At 41.3% G+C, this 20,698-nt stretch overlaps 7 protein-coding genes across 7 annotated transcripts; all 7 read left to right on the top strand.

The window, feature by feature from the left end:
* Positions 1 to 753: 753 nt before the first annotated feature.
* Positions 754 to 2,583, top strand: TM35_000302000 (uncharacterized protein; the record flags this gene model as incomplete). Its single annotated transcript, XM_029028523.1, has 1 exon — positions 754 to 2,583. The coding sequence occupies one exon, from the start codon at positions 754 to 756 to the stop codon at positions 2,581 to 2,583; it is 1,830 nt and encodes a 609-aa protein (XP_028880226.1).
* Positions 2,584 to 3,481: 898 nt separating this feature from the next.
* Positions 3,482 to 6,580, top strand: TM35_000301990 (uncharacterized protein; the record flags this gene model as incomplete). The annotated part of the gene is made up of 1 exon (XM_029028522.1): positions 3,482 to 6,580. The coding sequence occupies one exon, from the start codon at positions 3,482 to 3,484 to the stop codon at positions 6,578 to 6,580; it is 3,099 nt and encodes a 1,032-aa protein (XP_028880225.1).
* Positions 6,581 to 7,059: 479 nt separating this feature from the next.
* On the top strand, positions 7,060 to 7,680 carry TM35_000301980 (uncharacterized protein; the record flags this gene model as incomplete). The annotated part of the gene is made up of 1 exon (XM_029028521.1): positions 7,060 to 7,680. The coding sequence occupies one exon, from the start codon at positions 7,060 to 7,062 to the stop codon at positions 7,678 to 7,680; it is 621 nt and encodes a 206-aa protein (XP_028880224.1).
* A 734-nt stretch (positions 7,681 to 8,414) lies between these two features.
* On the top strand, positions 8,415 to 10,025 carry TM35_000301970 (uncharacterized protein; the record flags this gene model as incomplete). Its single annotated transcript, XM_029028520.1, has 1 exon — positions 8,415 to 10,025. The coding sequence occupies one exon, from the start codon at positions 8,415 to 8,417 to the stop codon at positions 10,023 to 10,025; it is 1,611 nt and encodes a 536-aa protein (XP_028880223.1).
* A 1,102-nt stretch (positions 10,026 to 11,127) lies between these two features.
* Positions 11,128 to 11,709, top strand: TM35_000301960 (large subunit ribosomal protein L18e; the record flags this gene model as incomplete). Its single annotated transcript, XM_029028519.1, has 1 exon — positions 11,128 to 11,709. The coding sequence occupies one exon, from the start codon at positions 11,128 to 11,130 to the stop codon at positions 11,707 to 11,709; it is 582 nt and encodes a 193-aa protein (XP_028880222.1).
* Positions 11,710 to 12,310: 601 nt separating this feature from the next.
* On the top strand, positions 12,311 to 12,736 carry TM35_000301950 (40S ribosomal protein S12; the record flags this gene model as incomplete). Its single annotated transcript, XM_029028518.1, has 1 exon — positions 12,311 to 12,736. One exon carries the CDS (start codon positions 12,311 to 12,313, stop codon positions 12,734 to 12,736), a length of 426 nt encoding a protein of 141 aa, XP_028880221.1.
* A 1,673-nt stretch (positions 12,737 to 14,409) lies between these two features.
* TM35_000301940 (uncharacterized protein) lies at positions 14,410 to 18,813 on the top strand (the record flags this gene model as incomplete). The annotated part of the gene is made up of 1 exon (XM_029028517.1): positions 14,410 to 18,813. One exon carries the CDS (start codon positions 14,410 to 14,412, stop codon positions 18,811 to 18,813), a length of 4,404 nt encoding a protein of 1,467 aa, XP_028880220.1.
* Between the last annotated feature and the right edge of the window lie 1,885 nt (positions 18,814 to 20,698).

The following is a 20,698-nucleotide window of genomic DNA, read 5'->3' as shown; positions in this document are numbered from 1 at the left end:
AGTTTTTCCGTTTTTGTTCTTTTTTTCAAAAAAAGAAGAAAAATGGGAAAAAAAAGTTGAAGGAGGAAGAAAATGGGTAAAAGGGAATGTGACGATAAGTTATTGGGTCACTACCACCACCACAAGAACCGCGTCAAAAGAGAGCGGCGGCAGCAGCAACGCAAGGGAGTAGATATCACTAACAACAACATACGAGCAACACAATGAGCAACATTATTGTTTTTTTTTTTTTTATTATTTACAAAAAAAAAGGAGCGTTCAACGCAAAATTAAAGCGAGGAAAACAAACGAGGATAAATGCTGGAGGAAGAAAAGGAATATATACGTATTAAAGAAATATAATAAATAAGCGTGGTGTACGGCTGCTCTTTGCGGAGGTGTGTGAGTAATAAAAAAAAACTCTCTACAAACTCTACTTACAAGACGAATATGCATCCCCAAAAGGACACCATATAAAAACAATATGTGCGTATTTGTGTATGCTTGTATTTTCTTGTTATACCTGTGGACGAAGAAATAAGAGAGAAATACGAACTCTTTCCTGGGATTTGTGCTTGTCTTTTTTTTTCTTTTCTTCTTTTTTGTGTCTCTTTTGATCTTTCTTACAGAGCTACTTGTTTTTTTTTTCTTTTTTTTTTTTCTTTTATTTCTTTCTCTTCTTTTTAATCTACGGAGGGAGCTGGACGGTACGTTGACACATCTTGTAACTTGAGAGTGTGATAGTGTGTGGGAAATAGGCGTTAGTAGTTTGAAATGCCGACGAGGTTAGCCCCGCGTCCCAGTCGTTCCCGCCGTAGTGGGAACCTTGCGGGCATGGGGGCGGTGTCCACTACCTCGTCTCTGCCGGATGTGACCCACCGCGGCGGTACTCCGCTGCCGGCGGATGTTGTCGCCTCCACCTTCGCGAACGCAGACCTCCGTGTGTCCCGCGCCGCCGTGGCGGAGTACTCGGAGCGCTGCGATGCACTTTCCCGCGCGAATGCGGAGCTGCGGGCGGCCCTCGAGCGGCAGGAGCGGGACTCCATTCAAGTGGTGGAGCGGCTGGAGGGCGATCTCCGGGCGGCGCGGGCGGAGGCGGCGGGGCAGCGGGCGGAGGTGCAGCGGCTCCTCGCGGAGGCCTCCACGTCGGCCGCGGCGCTGCGCGAGGAGTACGAGCGGGCCATCGCCGAGCGCGACGAACAACTCGCGGCCCTCGGGGCGGTCGCCCGGCGGCTGCAGACGGCGGCCTCCGCCTCCGGCCACGGGCGGGCTGCGGCGGCGGCGGCGGAACGCGAACGGCTTCGGGCCGCATTGGACGAGGCGGTCGCCGCACACGACGCGGAACTCGCCGCCCTGCGATTTCAGACAGTGGACCGTAAAGTACGCCTCATCGCACTAGAGTCCGCCATGCGGGAGGAGTTTAGACAACATGTGGAGGAGGCAGCAGGGAAGTTGCTGGAGCAGCGAAGCGCAGCCCTCATTCAGGATCACGCCGCCCTCATGGAAGAACGAGAACGCCTCACGTACGATATTGAAGAACTCGTCCGACTCACCACCGCTCAGCATGAGGAAGGGGCAGGAGTACGACGTCGTGGGGAACTCCAGGAACACGCATGTACAGAGGCACTACGACGTATCGTCCACGGAAATCAACGTGCACGTGAAGCCGCCGTAAAGACACAACAGTTAGAGAGTCGTGTGAAGGAGCTACTTCATGAGAATCGTACCATCCGTAATGATCTTGCTCGTCAATATGAGAAACAAATAGAAACACTAGAGAAAACCCTGGCTGAGACCCGTGCTTCGCTTCAAACTCACCGAACCGAATTGCAGCGTATGCGTCAAATAGCTTCTACTGTTGTAGCACAGCGTTCAGATCTTGAACGTTTCTTCTACGTTGCATTAAAGGATGTACGTCGCATGCGAGCTGGAACATCACATCATGCTAGGTCTACCCCAGTTCCTGGTCGCCCGCTCCCACAACATCGACAGCCACAACAGCAGCATAAACAAATCACCTCAACTTCGTCTTTATCACCGTCACCACCAGCAGTACCGCAGAAGCCATCATCTATTCATAACGTGGAAATGAGGAATGTCAATAGCAGTGGGTTTCGCCCACAACAACAACAACAACATCAACAACAAGAGAAAGAGGAACAACAACAATCTTCAAAATCTCATACTGTGGCTTCTACAGGGCAGGGTTTGGGAGGTGCTGCAACATTCCTTACAGAATCTCGCACAAGTCTTCTCACTTCTTCAACAGTTCCCACCCCAGTTACTGGTCCAGCAGTTGTTGTTGCACCAACAGCACAGTCTTTAGAACCCCATCGGCGACGTGTAGGTAGTGGATTGAAACTGTCAAAAGAAGTTGCTATCAACGCCGGTACTACCACTGGCGGATGTTTTAACAAGACTATTAACAACAATAGCAATAATGTCTTGAATGTAGATCTCGGAGAGAGTGGCGATGGGGCATACTTAGACGATCTCTCGTGGGAGGATAAGGAGAAGATAATTAAGGCGTTACTCTTCTTTATCAACCAAACATGTTATCAACGTCTTCCGGGGAACCAAGTCGTGGCGAGTGACGTAGAGTGAATCAAGGATTGAAACCTCCTCGTTTGTTCTGTTTTTCTTTTCTTTTTTTTTCTTTTTGTGTTTTTGTTCTTCTTTTTATGAGATTGACTGATGTAATCAAGCATACCCTGAACCTTTATTTCTGTTCTTCTCCTTTTCTTTTGACCCTTTTCTTTGCTGTTTCCCTTTATTCACTTGTTTTCTATCCTTTCTCCCTTCCCCACCACCACCACCACCCGGGGTGTACATGACACCATGCACATGTGCGAAGAGTGGAATCTCTGAAGGGGTTAAGAGTGACAAGGAGCGAACACAAACAGCGAAATGATAAACAGGAGAGTATCATATATATATATATTTATAGATATTATGGGAAGCAAAAAAAAAAAAAAAGAAAACACAAATGAAAATAAATGAGATGGGCGATTTGTGAAATGATTAGCGAGCAAAAAGAGGAAAAAAAAAGAGAAGAAAGATGTGGAGGGCAGAACAAACAAACAAAAAAAAAAAAAAACGAAAAGAAAAATCATGTAAATTGTATTCATTGATGGGTAAATTTTTTGTTTGATATACACGCAAAATCCTTTTTTTTTTACCTATAGTTGTGTACATGTGTGTGTGTGTGTATGTGTTTGCAATGAAATGAGTGTTGCTTGAGAACTATTCAAATGGATAGAAGATGTCCTTTTTCCATTAGACACAAAATGTCAAATATATACGTACATAATGTCAATATGTTTGTTTTCTTCACATATACTCTTGATTTCTTTTTTTTTTCTTTTTTTACATTTTTTTTCTTTTTCTTCACAAAGGCAGAGACTTTTTTTTTCTTTTAGTTTTTTTTGTTTTTTTTCTTTACTTTCATTTCTCTCATTTTTTTATTTTTATTTGGAGAGCGGAGTTGGGGGAAAGGCTGAGGATGAACGTTGATAATCCTTTTGCAGATGATTTGAGCTCACTCGATGCTCTTATGGCAGAATTCGCCGCTGGAAAGGGAAGCAGGTCCATTGGGGCATCTCCTGCTGTACCAACACTCTCCACAGCTACCGTCACTATCCCAACTACTACTAATATTACTAATACTACTACTAATACTATTCCAACAATTGCCGGTGCCCCGTTTGCGGGAATGGAGGGACGTCGAGGCAGACGTAATGTACTGCCAATGAAAGATTCAGCACAACAACAACAACAACAACAGCCATTTGCAACAAGAGGAACTGCAATGCCAAAAACGACGACAGTGGTAGAAGATGAACCCATGCCGTGGGAAATAGACGATGAGCCATCGCCCAATACACGAGAGCAAACACCTGCAACTGCACGCTCTGCACTTCCAAAGCCTAATCCTAATATGAGAGTTCAACAAGAGACCGTTGCAGTGGATGATAACAACAATAGTGATGATGATCCACTTGGTTTTCTTGAAGGTCCAGTCTCCTCCAGGCGAACTGCGGCGACAGGAGAGAGAGGAAATGGTGATGTTATTACTACTGCTGATGCCAATACGGTTTCTTCTTCTTCTTTACAAAACGTAAAGAGTGAGGAGGAGAAACGTCGGGCGGAGTACCGTGATCTTTTATCTTCCATGGATGCTGTTGAAATGGAAATTACACAGATGCAAAATACATTAGATACACTTCAAATCAAGTCAGATACGGAACTAACTGAGATGGAAACGAAAATAATAGAAAAACAGATGGAGTTTGCAAAACAAGAAGAGAATATAATGGCTGAACAAGAGAAATACGACGCCCATCACCAGAGACGAATACAAGAGGTACGAGACCGAACTGCAGATCTCTTGAAACAACAGGAGGAGGTAGTGGGAGCTGCAGAGAAGGAACGGTACAAGGCACAGTTGAAAAGTCTAACTGCGGAAGCAGAAGAAAAAGAGAATATAATAGAAGAATTGTTGCAGCAACGTGAGTTACTGCTACAAAACCATAGATATGATGAGAAGGGAATTTTTATTGCTTTAGAAGAAGAAGAAGAAGAAAAAAAAGAAAAAGAAGAAACTATTGCTGCTGCTACTGATAATAATAATGATGAAGAAAATAAAAGCACTGGTGAGGGTAGTGTTGTTAATGGTCTTAGTAGTGTAGAAAGGAAAATGAATGCTGCACTTCGTATTCTACGTCAACATCATAATGAACGACTAGACTCACTTACAAATGGAGTAGTAGAGTTTATTCATCAAGAGACAAGGGAAGTTGCACAGGAAACACGCAAGAAACGAGAAGTAACATACATGCAGGATATTTTATCACGTAAAGAAGAACTTGCTGAGTTCATGCAAGAATTCTTACAGCGGTATCGCGATTTCTTCCAGTATCGTGCAGAAGAAAAAATACGTAACATGACAACTGTGCGTGAAGGACTACAAAAGGCCACAGCACAGTTGCGTTTATGTGCTAAAAAACGATTGGAAACACGAGTAAAAGATGTTGCAACGAAACTAGAAGAGTCTGCTCGGCGATTTGAGAAACTCGCAACAGAATCATTTGAGTATGTGCGACGCAAAGCAGCCGCAGTCTCTGATAGTGATGAAACCACCGCCCAGAGTCAACGTGCAGACTTGGAGAATCGTTGTCAGGTGGAACAAGCCGTATTAGAGAAACTGCAGCGGGCTGAAGTGGAGACATTGCAAGAACAACTAGAGCGATTGCGGCGATTAAGTGAACGGGATCGTAGTGAAAACATTACACACGAACACGATAGAGTGAAAGCTTTATGTATTGCAAAGGCAGAATCTTGTACCTGCGTTGTGCGAGAATTGGAGTCTGCAGTTCAGCAGCAGACACGACAGCAGATGGCGAGAAATAAGGCACTTCGTGTGGAGGGTGAAGGACATCTCTTTCTCAACAACGAGGAACTCGCTCTGCGTATGGCTGTACAGGAGAAGGAGGCTGCCGTCAACACACTTTTAGAGGATGTGCGGAAACACCAACAGGAACTGTTTGTCACTCGTCAACGCTGTAATGAGTTACACGCCGTTATATTAAATAAATTACAGGAAGAAGTTCAAACCGTACGACAACAGCGACTCGCACAGGAATCACATTTTGCAAGTGTGGAGCTTCTTCGTACCGCATGGGGGCGAGAACAGCAAGAACTACTGCATTGGGGATTAGAAATACCGCAGATTGATGATATTTCTACTACTACTACTAATAATAATAGTGATGGTGGGAACACTGTTAATGTTGAGAGTGCACGTGCTCATATACCAATAGCCACTGCTGTAGTAAATACGATGGATCTTATCGCAGAACGCAGTCATTCACTTGTAGAGCATCGTACACAAATGAGAGAGCAGTGGCGTCATCTCCATTACTTGATGGAAAAAGAATACAACAACGTTTTAGCGGAGCGACGCGAAACTGAATTATGTTGGGTACATCTGGTAGAATCCTTACTGCAGTTGTTAACAGAGCAAGAGGCAGCAGGAGCGCAAGAGTGTGAAGTGACTCAAGAAATTGCAAAACTGGAGGCGGCAAAGGAACTTCTTAATCATGATAAGGAATTGTTTTGTCGTCGTCGTGCAGAACTGGAGGAGGATACTATACATCTTAAGAAGGAACTGGAAGCGATACTCTCAGAAAGAGCTAAACAAACGGAGTTACATCAGAAACTTGCCAAGGAGCAGAATACACTATTGCAGCAGCAACAACGTCTGAATGTTGAATCCCCTGGTTTACCCTATTCTCTTGTTACTAACAATGCTACTGACAATGTGGATAATACTAATAATGCGGTGACTGTGGATGATGCGGAGCGGTATGTGGTTTCCCCTCCTCAGCACGAGAAGACTGCATCGCATTGTTCTGTTAGCAGACTCCAGGATGAGACGGGTAGCGATAATGTACTTCCCTCATCAGAAAAACAACAACAACGAAGGATGGAGATAAGAAGACCCACACTTCCTCCCAATGTGATTTCAAATAGTCCTATAACAGGTACATACACCAACTCACCTTTTAGAGACTCTACAAGTGAGATAAAATCCAATGCGTAATGGAGACTCTGTAGTTTATTTATTTATTTATTTATTTTTCTCTTTGCTTGAGTCCTTTTTCTTTTCTATTAGTTTTGCGTATTTAATGTGGTTGACATGTTTTTTGAGCATACCCACCCCGCACATTCAAAGAGAGTAATTTATCTTTTAATTCTCATGTCTATTGAAAGGAGAGCAAGAAAAAAAAAAAAAGGTGTAGATTCAAAAAAAAAAAAAAAAATGAAAAAGTAAGAAGAAATTCGAATAAGAATATAGTGAGTGTGAAATCTCTGATGACAGGTTTTTTTTTGTGTATGCGTTTTTTTTCTTTTCTTTTCCTTTTTAATCCTTTCTCTGTTTTAATATAATTTTTTTTTTTTTTACTGTAATGAGTGTAGTAGTAATAGTAGTAGTAATCTCACACATATATTTATTTATTTATTTTATTTATTTGTTCACTAAATATATAGTCTGTGGGAGGTGAAAATAGGGAGAGGATCATGCAGCAGCCAGCCTCACTAAGTGTTGCAGCGTCTCCCGCTCCTGTTATTAAACGCGCAGCACCTGTTAAACTCACATATGAAGAAATTCATCGTGGGGCTCTTTTTTCTGTATTCGATGACTTTGCTCGTCAAATGCGGTATAAACAACATGTTGAGCATCTACGCACCACCGGTGGGGATATTCAGGTGATTTCACGAAATGCGGTTAGTACATCCAGTGGAGGAGGAGGAGGAACAACAGGATTAGCAGAAGGAGCCATTTCTAAAGAAAGTACTACACGATTGCTAAAAGAACATGCAAGTGCTTCGTGGGGTATTTTCTTTTATCAATGGAGTCTCTTTGGGCTTACTGGTGTATCTTCTGTGGCGACGGCGATGGGTTTCTATCTTACTATTTATCACAATCGTATGTTTCTTCCATTAGGGCCAATGGCTGCTGTGGTAACGTGGCGTATGTGGAATCTCCTGGAGGAGGCGTGGGAGCAGCAGCGGTATATTGATAACGCCGCCCAGCTGCGTGAGTCACGTAAGGGAAATCCAATGAATTTAGTAGCACGGCGAACGGGTGCTGGTGGGAAAGAAACGGAAGTGGAAGAACCATCAGAGGATATGATGTAAACAGAGGGATACACGAGAGAAAAAGTAGAAGAAGGAGGAGGAGAGGAAAAGGAAGAGGGAAATGGGGAAAAAAAAGGGTGGTGCTAGTGTTTTTTTTTTTTCTCTTTACTCTTCTTCTTTCCTCTCCTTTTTTTTTCTATATTCTTCTTTCCCTCTTCATTCAATAGTTATTGATATTTTCTTTTCCATATATTTCCCTTTTTGCTGTGCTTTTGTGTTGCTGCATATATATATATATATATATATATATATATATATAATGTTTGGAGGGTGTGTTTGTGTGTTTGTGTGTCTGCGTGGAGATGCAGCACTTTTTTATGTGGTTTTATGGTGAATTCCGTGAGAGTAACAGTGGATTAACCAATAACATGAATGGTGAATTATTCACTACAGAGAATATGTTAGCGACGACAGCAGCAACAAGAAAGGATACAAAGAAGAAAGGAAAGAATAATAATGAAAAAAAAAAAAAGAGAGGTCTAATTTCTCTTTATTTCATTATTATTTTTTCCTTCATCAACACATGGAGTAAATCCATACGATGACAAAAAAAAAAAAAAATCCTTTTTTTATGCAAATTTTATTCCTTTTCCTATTCTCTCTTTTTTTTTTATTTTTCATACCTAATCCCTTTACGACTACTCTCTTTCTCTCACTCTTGTTTTCATTCTTATTCTTTGTAAATATATAAATATATTTTGTACGATAATGTAGAGAAGGGGAGGATAAGGAAGATGGAGAAGATTGTCCGCACAGTGTATCGGCAGATTTACAAGAAAGCCTACAAAGTAGAGAGAGATATCGCCATGCGCTCCGTGTTAACATGTTCTCCGCAGCGAGTGTACGATCACCGCCGCGGTGACTGGGTCTCCATTGATGTGGCAAAGCAGGCGGGATGGCCAGAGTCGCGTGTATTTCTGGACAACTTTATACGCAGACTGAATAGTGGGAGGGAATTCTTTATCCCAATGGAAGAAGAGAATTCTGCAAAGAACAACAACTCCAAAGCCCCCAAGAAGAATACTCCTACAACTACAACTACAACTACCAGCAGCGGCAGTAGTACTAGTAGTAGGAGTAGTAGCAGTGGTAGTAGTAACAGTGGAGGTAATAGTGATAGTGATGGTGCTATCAAGCGTGCTGAAAGCAAGAGTAATACAGATGTTGGTAGTAAAGGAACTGGAAATACTTCAATGCCATTAGGACTTTTACAGACACTTCGAGAATCTTTTGAAAGTACACCTTTTACAGTAACTCAACTGAACAGGGCTTTCGCAGTACTTAAAGAACTTGCATATGTGACAGATATGGCGGAAAAACACTCCAGCAGTGTGGTCCCACCACCTGAATTGGCTGCAACTATGCCAAAACCCAAACTAACAGTGGTAAGTAAGGTGGAAGAAATGCATCATCTCTCTCTCACAAAAGGACTATCAGATGCATTGGAACAAGTGGGTATGGAAGAGAAAGATATGGGCATTTCAACAGGAGATGTAACATTGGAAAAAGAAACCATCGAAGGTGGGGAAGAATCACAGAGTAGTAGTAGCAGTAAAACTCCTAGTAAGACACCTTTTGAAACTCCTAAAACAGTACAATTGTTGTTGGCACATCCTCAATTATATGATTTCTTTCGCTATACTGTTATGATTGTGGTTCGTGCCACCCCTAATGAATCAGCGGCATTTGTTTTGAACAAACCTTTAGAGAATGAGGAAGGTATGTTAATGCCAGTAAGTGCGACGATTCGTTTAAATCATGTACATCCTATTCTGGGTAAACACCTCAGTAATCACACTGTTATGATTGGAGGACCGGTCAGTCGTGGTTCTTTTGACTCCAGTATATTACTACTACACCGTATTCCTGACGTGGATGATGCCATTCCCCTCTCTCGTTCACTTTGGGTGGATGGAAACTATGATGTACTGCAGAAGAAGATTGAAGATGGCACAGCTGACCCAAATGATATTATGGTGATTTGCGGTTTTAGTGGATGGGGAGTGCAGCAACTGCCTGGTGAGGTGAACTCTGGCACATGGATAGTCGCCCGTGGTAACAGTGATGATCCCGCTATGGATGATTTCGTCTTTGCTCTCGCCCGACACGCCGGTACATTACCACCAACACCCAAAGAAGGAAAAACAACAGGAATAACATCAGAAGTCTCATCATCATCATCATCAGACACTGCAGGAATGCAGAGAACGACTGGAATGCTTGCAGAGGCGAATCGCAAGCGTACGGCTGCTGCATGGGCATGGGCGTACAGTGCGCTTGGTGCGCCATACTCTGATCTTGCTCGAAATCAAAAACCGTTATTGCAGGACCCACCAGAGAAATAGTAACAGAGAAAGAAGAAGAAAAAAGGAAGAAAGCGGTGAAAGAGCAAAAAAAAAAAAGAAAGGGGGAGTGAAAGGAAAGTATGAAGAAGGGTCAAAAGATCAAGAGATGCGGAGAGAGTAATGCATGTGTATTGTAGTGTATTGCATCTTTTTGTGGGAGAGAAAGAGAAGAAGTGAGATGATTATATATATGTGAATGGAAGAAGAAGGAGAGATTAAAAAGGATCGTGATTGGAACAGGTGAAGAAATCAGAAGGGCATCTTGAGAAGAAAGCAACAACAAAAAGAAAAAAAAAGGAAGTGGAAAAGGAAGAGGAGGACTCAGTCGAAGAAAATGTGGATGTGTTGTGTTAAATTTAATCCAAAAGGAGACTAAAAGAAAAAAAAAAGGAGAAGAGAGAGGAAAAAAAGAAAAAAAAAAAATGCCACCATTGCCCAAGAAAGGAACAGATAAACTGAAGGAAAGACTACGACGTCAGGAGTGAAGGAACCAAGTGATATATATATATATATATATATATATATCAATACGTTCATATTCACATATAATCCCACTTATTCGCATATAAATGACCTTTCGAATAATCAAAAAACACAGAATCATATATTTATTTGCACTTTTGCAGTGAGAGAGTAAGAAAGAAAGATAAGGGATGTTGTTTCAATAATCACCGCGGTTGATTGTAACGAGAAGGAAAACGAAGAAAAAGAGTGAGATGTGACGAAACACTTTTTTTATTATTATTATTGCGGGTGATAGGGTGAGTAGGTGGCTTGAGAGAAATTCACATGAGAGGTTGTTATAGAAAAAAAAAAAAAAACGATTATCCAATACAATGAATGGAGTGAATGAACACTTGCATTGCCAGTATAAACTATGCTGTTATTATTATTATTTTTTCATTCTGAATGCTCTTTTTCCTCTTCTTTTTCTTTTTTTTTTTTCTAATTTTAATTTTAACTTCCTGAACGACAGTGTGCGTTCGGAGTGTTCCGTTTTCAATTGTTTTTTTTTTTTTAGATTTATTCAGCTCGCCAGCCGCAGCCGAATAAACCGTAAACCAAGCAGAACCAGCAAAAAGAAACATACCAAGAAACAAGAATGGGAGTTGACCTCACTGGTGTGCAGAAGAAGAAGCGCGTGGTGCGCCACCACACGTACTCGACGAACCCGTACATCAAGCTGCTCATCAAGCTCTACAAGTTCCTCGCCCAGCGCACGAACTCCAGCTTCAACAAGCTCGTCCACCAGCGCCTGCTGAAGAGCCGCAGCAACCGCGCCCCCATCTCCCTCAGCCGCATCGCCGTCTGCCTCCGCCGCAAGTCCGTGTGGCTCGAGAAGGGCAAAAAGGCCCCCATCGCCGTCGTCGTCGGGGACGTCCTCGATGATGTGCGCATGGCCCGCATCCCCGCCCTCCGCGTGTGTGCGCTGCGCTTCTCGAAGAGCGCCCGCGAACGCATCACCGGCGCCGGCGGCGAGTGCCTGACATTCGACCAGCTCGCCATGGTCGCCCCAACGGGGAAGAACACAATGCTGCTGCGCGGCCGCAAGGCTGGACGTGAGGCGGTGAAGCACTTCGGCGCCGCCGGTGTGCCCGGCAGCCACGCCAAGCCGTACCTCAAGTCTCGCGGAAAGGAAAAGGAACGCGTGGGTACTCGCCGTCGCGCCTTCCGCCACAAGTAAACAACACGATAAGAAGGAAAGAACAAGAAGAGAAGAAGAAAGGGATAATATATTGGCCTTATGTGCTTTTATATTTATCTCTTTTTCTTTTTTCTTTTTCTTTCTGTATGTGTGTGATTGTCTATTTGTGTGGGCGTGTGTTTGAGCATTGGAAGAGCACATGGGCCAAAGGGAACCGAGGCGGACATGAGTGGAAGAAAGAAGAAGAAAGCCAAGGAACGCGAAGGCTGAACACACACACATTTTATTTGTTTTTTATTTCTGGTTTTTCTTTTTTATTTATTTCTACTTTATTGTTTCCGATAATTTCTCTCTGGAATGGTTCAGGAAATAAATAAGGCAAAGGAAAAGAAATAAAAATAGAATAACCAAATAATCCAAATAAACCAAAAAAAAAAAAATAATCTTTACGTATGATGTGAGTCTTTGTATTTATAATTTATGAATCTATATTCTGTACTATCAATGCTATCATATTTCTTATTTGTATTGTACTGTTTTTTTTCCCCCCTTTTTTTTTCTTTCTTTTTTATTTTGTGATATCCATACTATATCCTTACCTATATAGTTTCTTTCCCAAGAGCGATAACATCTCGTAAGTATGGCAGAGGAAACACCTGTGGAAGTCACTTGTCCCCCGGTGGTTGATGCCTTCGTGGATGCGACGCCGGAGAGCCTCGAAGACGCTATCCGCATTGTGCTGCAGAAGTCACGTGAAGTCAACGGCCTCGTCCGCGGTCTCTCCGAAGTGGCCCGCGCCCTCTACCGCCGCACCGCACATCTCTGCATTCTCGCCGATGACTGCGAGGATGAGGAGTACAAGAAGCTCATCACGGCACTCGCCAAGCAGGGTGTGATTGATCTCATCAACGTTGAGGAGCGTGAGAAGCTCGCCCAATGGGCTGGACTCACAAAGGTCGGCGCCGATGGTGAGTTAAAGAAGACCTTCAAGTGCTCCTGCGTTGCTGTACGTGACTTTGGTGAGAGGACAAGGGCTCTTGAGTACCTTCTCTCTCAGCTGAAGTAAAGTAACTGCAGTATAAGTGAGGAAAAGGGAAAGAAGGAATAAGAAGAAGGGTGCGATGGTGGAAAGATAATTGTTTATATATATATAAACATAGATTCACTTTTTTCTTTTTCCTTTTTTTCTTCTTCGATGGAACTATCCGTGGGAGAGAAACATATGTTTTTCTTTTTTTTTGGTTTTCCTCGGTACGACATAAGTATTTCTAATACTTTGTGTTGTGAAATGAATAAAAAAACATATGAGTATTTATTTATTTCATTACTCTCTGTAATATGTACTGTTCAACGGATTTTTTTTTTTTTTTTGCTCACTTTGCTCACTTTGCTCTATTCTCTTTTTCTCTTCTCCTTTTCTTCTTTTTTATTTCTCTCTCTCTCTCACACACACAATTTATGTATTGTTTATGTACGTGTTGTTGTCATTTTGTTCCACAAACACAAAATGTACACACCTCTATCTACATAAACAATACACAACTATGTATTATCTCTATATTTGTATATATATATACACATGTAGAGTGAAGGGTTCTGTGCACAGTATTGCGGATTGACCTTTCTCTCTCTCTCTCTCTCTATCTCTGTCACCTTCGTTCCTCTTTCTCCCATTCTGAGGGTGTTTCTAAGGAAATCACAGCAGTGGGCAGCAGCAGGAACGGTAGTAGTAACAGGACCAACTACAGAGGGAAAAAAGTATTAGAAGGTGACGAAGAAAAGGAATAAAGAGAAAAGGAAAGAACGTCAAGAACAACAACAAAAAAAACGAAAAGAATATAAAAGAGAGATACAGAAAAAAAGAAAAATAAAAAAACAACAACAAAAAAACGGAAAGCAAAAATTGGTTTGAACGAAGAGAGAAGGAATAAAGCTAGAGAAGAAAAAAAGAGAAGAAAGAAAAAAAAAAGGGAGTGAATATTATAAGGAACAAAACAGGAGTCTGGGAAATACGTGGAAACACCAAAAGAAGAAAAGGAGAAAGTAAGAAAAACAAAAAAACAAAAACAAAGTAAAGTATTACCTACCGCATTACTGATTCAGTAAAAGAAAGAGAGCGTCTATTATTATACGTACATTAATTGAGAGAAGAGTTCTCTGCGTCTTGGGGGTATAAAATAAAAGGGACAACTAGTGTTCTGACTCTCCCCTTGTATCCTTATCCCTCTCTTTTTATCTTTCTTTATCTGTACCACTCTCTCTTTCTCTCTGTGTGTGTGTTTGTTTGTAGAAACGAGAGGTGTTTGCTTGTTTGAATTCGTTAACAAATAAAAGACCCATTATTTCTTTTTGTGGGTCTTTCCACAGGCAATAAATTCAGCTCTGAGGAGTACAGTAAGAAGAAAAAGAAGTTAACGTATATACACTTCAATAAACATCAGCGTCTACAGTCAAAAAAAAAAAGAAAAAAAAAAAACAACAACAACATCTACATCTACTAAAAAATCCAAATACACTACCACCAAACCAAACCAAACCAATCCACACATCAATAGTGTGAAGGGACAAGTGAATTGTAAACAGTGAAAGAGAAGATAGGAAAGAAGGAAAGAAAGAAAAAAAAAAAAGGAAGGAAATAAAAAAGAAAAAAAAAGAAAAGAAACCTATACACAAACACAACAAACGAAGTTATATTTTCGTTTTCTAGTACCCTTTGAACCCCACCACTTATTTCCCTAAATGAGTGCGCCCTTTATACCGGAGCTCTCTCTAGGCACGGTGGAAACAGGCGGCGGTTGGGGTGTTGGGGAGAAGTTCGCACGACTACCGCCCGCCTCTGTGCAGGCCGAATCACGACTGCCGATGTATACATTAGCCCCAGAGCGGGGAGGTGTGCACAACAGCACCGACTCGGAGGAGGACTCCAGCAGTCAAGAAGTAGGATCCGCTGGGGCCACCATCACAGCAGCCACCGGACCAACAAACTCAACATCTGTAGGAAAGATGGAAACAGTGCCAACGACGCAATATACACCGAATACTATTGATGATGATAATACATTTGTAGATCATGGTAGTACAGCTGTAGCCTCTACACCAGCTAATGATAGTCTTGTGAATAATAATAATAATAGTGCTAATACCTTGAAATCAAAGAAAGGTCGATCTCCTGTGCTTCACCCAAAACTCTCACGTCCAGTTTCCCGCATGTCGGTAGGCCAACCAGTGCGTGCAATGGTTGTAGGCCCAGATGCTGGTTCTTTATTAGTTGCCGTTGGAGATGATGAAGTAGCTATTATGGATTTTAAAGGGGTAGAACTTAATATTAGTCGAACATTACATGTTACTCATGTTTATGCTTTGGCGGTGGTACATGTACCAGCGGCGAAATCTGTTTCATTTAAATCTGCTCCTTCAACCACACAAAATAACAATCGTACAAGTGGATCAAAATCAAAACCTAGTACAAGTGAAAGTGAAGAAAGTTATGTTCTTTGGTGTGGAGTAGCACGTGGTAATATCGCAATTTTTGATTTAACTGATTTTACTTCAAGTGGTGTTATTAGAAATGCACATACACAAACTATTACAGGATTGTGGTCTTTTGGTAATGGTAAGGTTTGGACAGCTGGTTATGATAAAGCACTTAAAGTATGGGATCCACAAACACGACGTCGTACAAAGAGTAGAAACATTGCTACTATTATATCTGATTTATGTTATTTACGTAACTATAAACAAGTATGGGGTATTAGTGATGATACACTTATTCGTGTTTTTGATAGTTCTGGAAATAATGTACGAGTAGTAAAGCAATCAACTGATAAACCAGAAAATTCTCTTCGTATGAAGAGTGAAATGCGTTTTATTAAATATTATGAACCTGAGAGTGTCGTTTATGTTGCCCTTACACGTGGACTTGCCGTTATTGATCCTAGTACATGTGATATTCTAGTGAATATCAATGTCACCCTCACTTCCATGGCATTTCTAGAAGACAAAGCCCTTGTCACTGGTCATGGAGAGTTACTGCAATGCACAACGGAGGCCATTGGTTTAATAGATATTAGTGATCCACTTGTGCCATCTCTTCTCTTTCGTGGTATCGCACTAGAGGGAAGTGTTACTTCTGTTGGAATGCGACTTCTCACTGCTCTACCATTTGCTGTCACTGTACAGGAGACAGGACGGTCTGAGCGGTATCTCACGGTGTTTAACTATGAGGATTCCAAACAGTTTGGTAAAGGCGCAGGTGCGGCGTATGTGCCTCAACAACGAAAAGTTATGTTAGAAGGTCCAAGTACTCGTCGTACAGGAGTTATTCCATATCATCATAACGTTGTCACGCCCATTTCTCCATCTATCGCCACTACTACTACTACTACCAACACTACCAACACAACAACAGCGGCAGGAGCAGGAGGAGCACATGTACCGCATAATTCTATTGTATTTGCTACAGGAAAAAGACCGACAACGATGCGGGAAGAGAGTAATATGAGTAATCCACCACAGCATCGCGTCGCTGTTGCAGCATCATCTCGGAATGAGAACAATAACGCCAATACTAATAATAATACTAATAATAATAGTAATAATAATAATAATAATAATAGCCATCACAGCTACAAAAATAGCAGTAATAGTAACAGTGCTAATAACTTAGGTTATATTGAGAAGGGGCTGTCCGTCCAGATTGAACCACCCGCAGGTCTTATGGAATCTTTAACTAGTATAGAAAAAAAGACAGAAGATCTCAAAGGACTCTTCGCCCAAACACGTGTCTCACGTTTGTTATTGGATGATTTTTCCAAATTACATTTATCTGTTTCTCAAATGGCAATGAACAATGAATTAGGTCCAATACTTGATGCCGATCGAATGGCCTCTATTGAGAAGGAATATCAAACACTTGAGGGTCGTGTTATCGCGGCAGCAGTGGAACGTCTTCGTCGTAATGCGGCTTCTGTTTCAACTTCAGCCGCAGCCACAACTGTAGCACCTGTTCCTAATACTATTGCTAATACTCCTGGATCCGCCATACCATCTACACCAACTTCTGGGGGTATTCAAGATAGTGAGAGACGACGTCCTAGTGGAGCCCCTCCAATAGATGTTGAACGACGTGGAACTAGTGTGGCTGAAAGTAATAGTAATAATAACAGTTCTACCAGGATGGATGAGAGTAGCACCATTGGTGGTTCAGAACTTCCACCTGAGTCATTATTACGTTGGGTTGCCCAAATTACACGTTCTGGACAGGGTGAACGGGAATCGCATAGACGTCAAATTGAAAGTTTACAACGTCATAATACACGTATAGTTGAACGTAATGCAGCGTTTATAAATGGTATCGCTCGTATGGAACAGGCTCTTCGAACACATGCACAACGTCTTCTTGAAGAAGCAGAAACCTCTCTTGTGATGTCTTCTGATTCTAGTTTTGATTCTTCCAATCAACATTCTTTCCATCGTCATATGCACCTTATCAATCAAACTATACAAGAAGTTGAACAGATATCGGTATCTAGTTCTCCAAAAAAGATTACAGAGTGTATTGTTGGACTCATCTCTTTGGTATCAAGACTTCTTTCTATGCAGCAATATATTCATAATGATGGATCTACAAAACGTGTTACAGGTGAATTTTCACCTGATAATGTAGTTCTTGATCAGAATAATGATGTAGGGAGGTTAATACTTAGTAATGGGAATACCGAACAACATATAGGTCGTTCACAATCTCCAATTCCCACCGCAATTGCAGTACTTACAGTACAACCTCAAAGGACATTAGGTATTATTGAAGGTCAACTTACATCGGTAGAGGAATTTTTAAAAGAAGTTGGACGATTTTGGTGTTGCCTGGAAGAGACTCAAAAAGTTATTTATCAACCTTATGAAGGAGATGCTAAACCAGATTTATTTCGAGATTTTATGCAATTTGCTGTTTTATGGCATCTTCGGGAAGCACAAGTTATGGTGGATGTCTGCCGTAATGAGGCGATTTTGGTAATGGCAGAGACCTTATTATCTGATTTAGAGAGTCAAGAAAATACTGTAGAAAGTGGTCTGGGAGGCTCTTTACGTGGTGTTAACGCTGGAATCTCTGCAGGTGGAGTTGGTGGAACAACCACGAATACTACAATGGGATCTGCAAACCTTGCTGAAACCATTAGAAATGACTCTGCACGCCTCGTTGGTTTAGGCATTGAATTAGAGTCTATTGCCTCACGTATGCGTGAATCCCTTAAAAAATCGAGTCGGAGTCTTCCTGAAGGTATACCAAAAGAAACTGTTGGTGGATTCTTTTTAATACCAAGTGAAAAATTGCATGTAGATGATACAAAACTACGTGGAATGCTTCACTGGGAACGAGTGACGATGCATCTTATCTTTGAATGCCTTGAGTGTCTTGAAGGTCTTCTCTTTCATAGTGATGAACAACCACGACCATTTCGCAAGGATAACTTTAAAGCCCTTGAACAGCAAATGGATGATTGGAGTCTTTTCCTTGAGGATGTGTTAAGTGAGACGACACAGTTACGATCTGTGATTCTCTCCTCCCATCGTACCAGTAGTGCCGTACGTGCGGGTTCATCTTCCATGCCGCAAAGTAGCCATCATCATCATCATCATCATCATCATAATAATAACAACCATACGGATCACAATAACTTCAATCGAACCACTAGCAGCGCCGCTACGACGACAAATACGAATTCCCAACTGCGGCAGAGTACAGGCAGTGGAAGTTACGGTCCTCTCCCATCCACAGATACTGTTCGCAGTTCCGATGCGGTGGATGTGCCGTGTGGGACGCCGTGGGTGGTGCTGTTTGGTCTCTTTATGCACATCGCCGCCCGCCCCCGCCCGCCAGCGCTGCCGTCACTCTTCGCAGCGCCCGACGCCGGCGACTTTGGCCTCATGGCGCCCTTCGACGACGTGGCGGAGGCGGCGGAGACGGTGCGGGCGAAGAGCACGGCGTTGCTGCTGTACTGCCGCAAACTGCAGAGTCGACTGGGGCGGGTGGTGGAGGAGGCGGTGGTGCAGGAGGAGACGGGGCTTGTGTACATCCCGGCCTGGCGCGGGGGAACCATCGCGGAGCGGTACTGTAAGGGATTCTGTCATGATTTGTGCTAATGAGTCTACTCTCAGTATATATATATATATATATATATATATATATATATATATATATATATATATATATGAGTCTCTCTGTGTGTATCTGTGTGTGGTTGATTTGTTTTTTTTTCTTTGTGAGATTTTCATCTCACAGAGAGAGGGTATGAGTCCGTATATATATAATACAAAGTACTTCATACAAATATAACCACATGTTCATGGAAGTAAGTTGTACTGCTATTATTATTTATTGTCATTATTATTAGTATTAGTAGGAGTAGTAGGAGTAGGAGTATAAGCAACAGCAACAGTGGTAACAGGAGCCTCTTTTTGCTTTTGTGTCTCATTCTGCAGTACTATTTCTTTTTTTTTTTGTGTTTGTGTGTTTTCGTTATCAGTGTATGGGCTCTACCAAAAAATATTGTACGTCATCGCTTTGTCTTTTTTTTTTTTTTTTCTCCCTTGCATTCCCTGTTGATTACCCCCCTTTGTTTTTTTTTTTTGTTGTTTGAAAAAAAAAGAGTAAACGTCATTGTATTCGAATCCCAAGGTAAAAAAAAAAAAAAAGTCACGCATACGCAAATTCACAGGAAAAAGAAAAAACAACAACAATTGATACATACTTACTTGGTTAATTCGGACTGATGACGGATTAGCGAATGAAAAAAAAAGTGTTTTTTTTTTTTTTATTTTTATTTTTATTTTTCCTCTTTTCTGAAGAGCGCACGGAGGGAGAGAGAAAGAGAGATACATATATATATACATGGGTACACATAGATGTAGAAATAGATGTGTGTGTGTGTGTACATGTATGTATTGTTTCTCTAACTATATATATATATATCTGTGTTCATATATTTCCACGTTTATTTTCTTCGAAGAACAGTCACACTTGACGGCTGAGCTCAAGAAAAAAAAACAAATTGAGAGGAAAATGTGTAGACGAATATGAAAGCACTGCTAATAGAACTCACATTTATGTAACTTGAGAAGAGAAAAGCAAACAAGAGAGAGAGAAAACGGAAGCGACAAGAATCTGAAACTCAGAAATAAGAAAACGAAAGAAGAAAAAAGAAAAGAAAGAAAGGAATGAAGAAATCATTCATAAAGTAAATGTGCGCAAATAAAAGAATCCAACATTGTTAGAAAACATAAAAGAAAAAAGTACTAGAGCATCCCTGAGAAGAAATGCAGATGATTCTTCTGTTTGATTCTCTACATACAAACACATTCTCTATATTTCTCTCTCTCTTTCTCTCTTTGTTTTCCCCCTTTTTTTCGTCTTTGCGTTGTATTTATTGTTTTTTTCTTTGTTTACATATTCCCCTCCCTCAAAGACAGCAAAGACAGAGAAAACAAGAGTGAAAGGAATATATATATATATATATATATATATATATATATATATATATATAAACTCCTAGGTACACTTACATTACAGACAGGCAAAAAAAAGTGGTTGCAAGTAATGAATGGAGACATCATTGTTTTAAACTATTTTTTGGGGTTTTTTATCATTCACACTCCAGTTATTATTTGTCCGTTTGTGCCCATTTTACGTTCTGCATACTCTGCTGAGAGATGATGAAATGAATGAATGAGTGAATGAGTATGAGGTAGTGAGTGAAAGAGATAGAGAGAGAGAGACCATGAAAAGGAATAAGAATGTTTACATGGTGGGGGAAACAGGCGGGTGCGTATTTTCATTTGCAAAAACAAAAAAAAAAACAAAACAAAAACAAGTCTATTCACTAATAATAGGCCCGTATACGTACATACGATTGGTCTAATGCTGTGAAGGATTACTTTCTCCATTTTTCTTTCTTTTTTCTCTTCTTTTTTATTTTCAGACATTCTTTACTCCTGTATATATGTGTGCGTGTCGATTCCTTTTTTTTTT

This window comes from Trypanosoma theileri (genome assembly GCF_002087225.1).
Source record: "Trypanosoma theileri isolate Edinburgh chromosome Unknown TM35_Tth_30_V1, whole genome shotgun sequence".
Taxonomy (NCBI): domain Eukaryota; phylum Euglenozoa; class Kinetoplastea; order Trypanosomatida; family Trypanosomatidae; genus Trypanosoma; species Trypanosoma theileri.
This window is presented reverse-complemented; position numbering and strand designations above follow the sequence as displayed.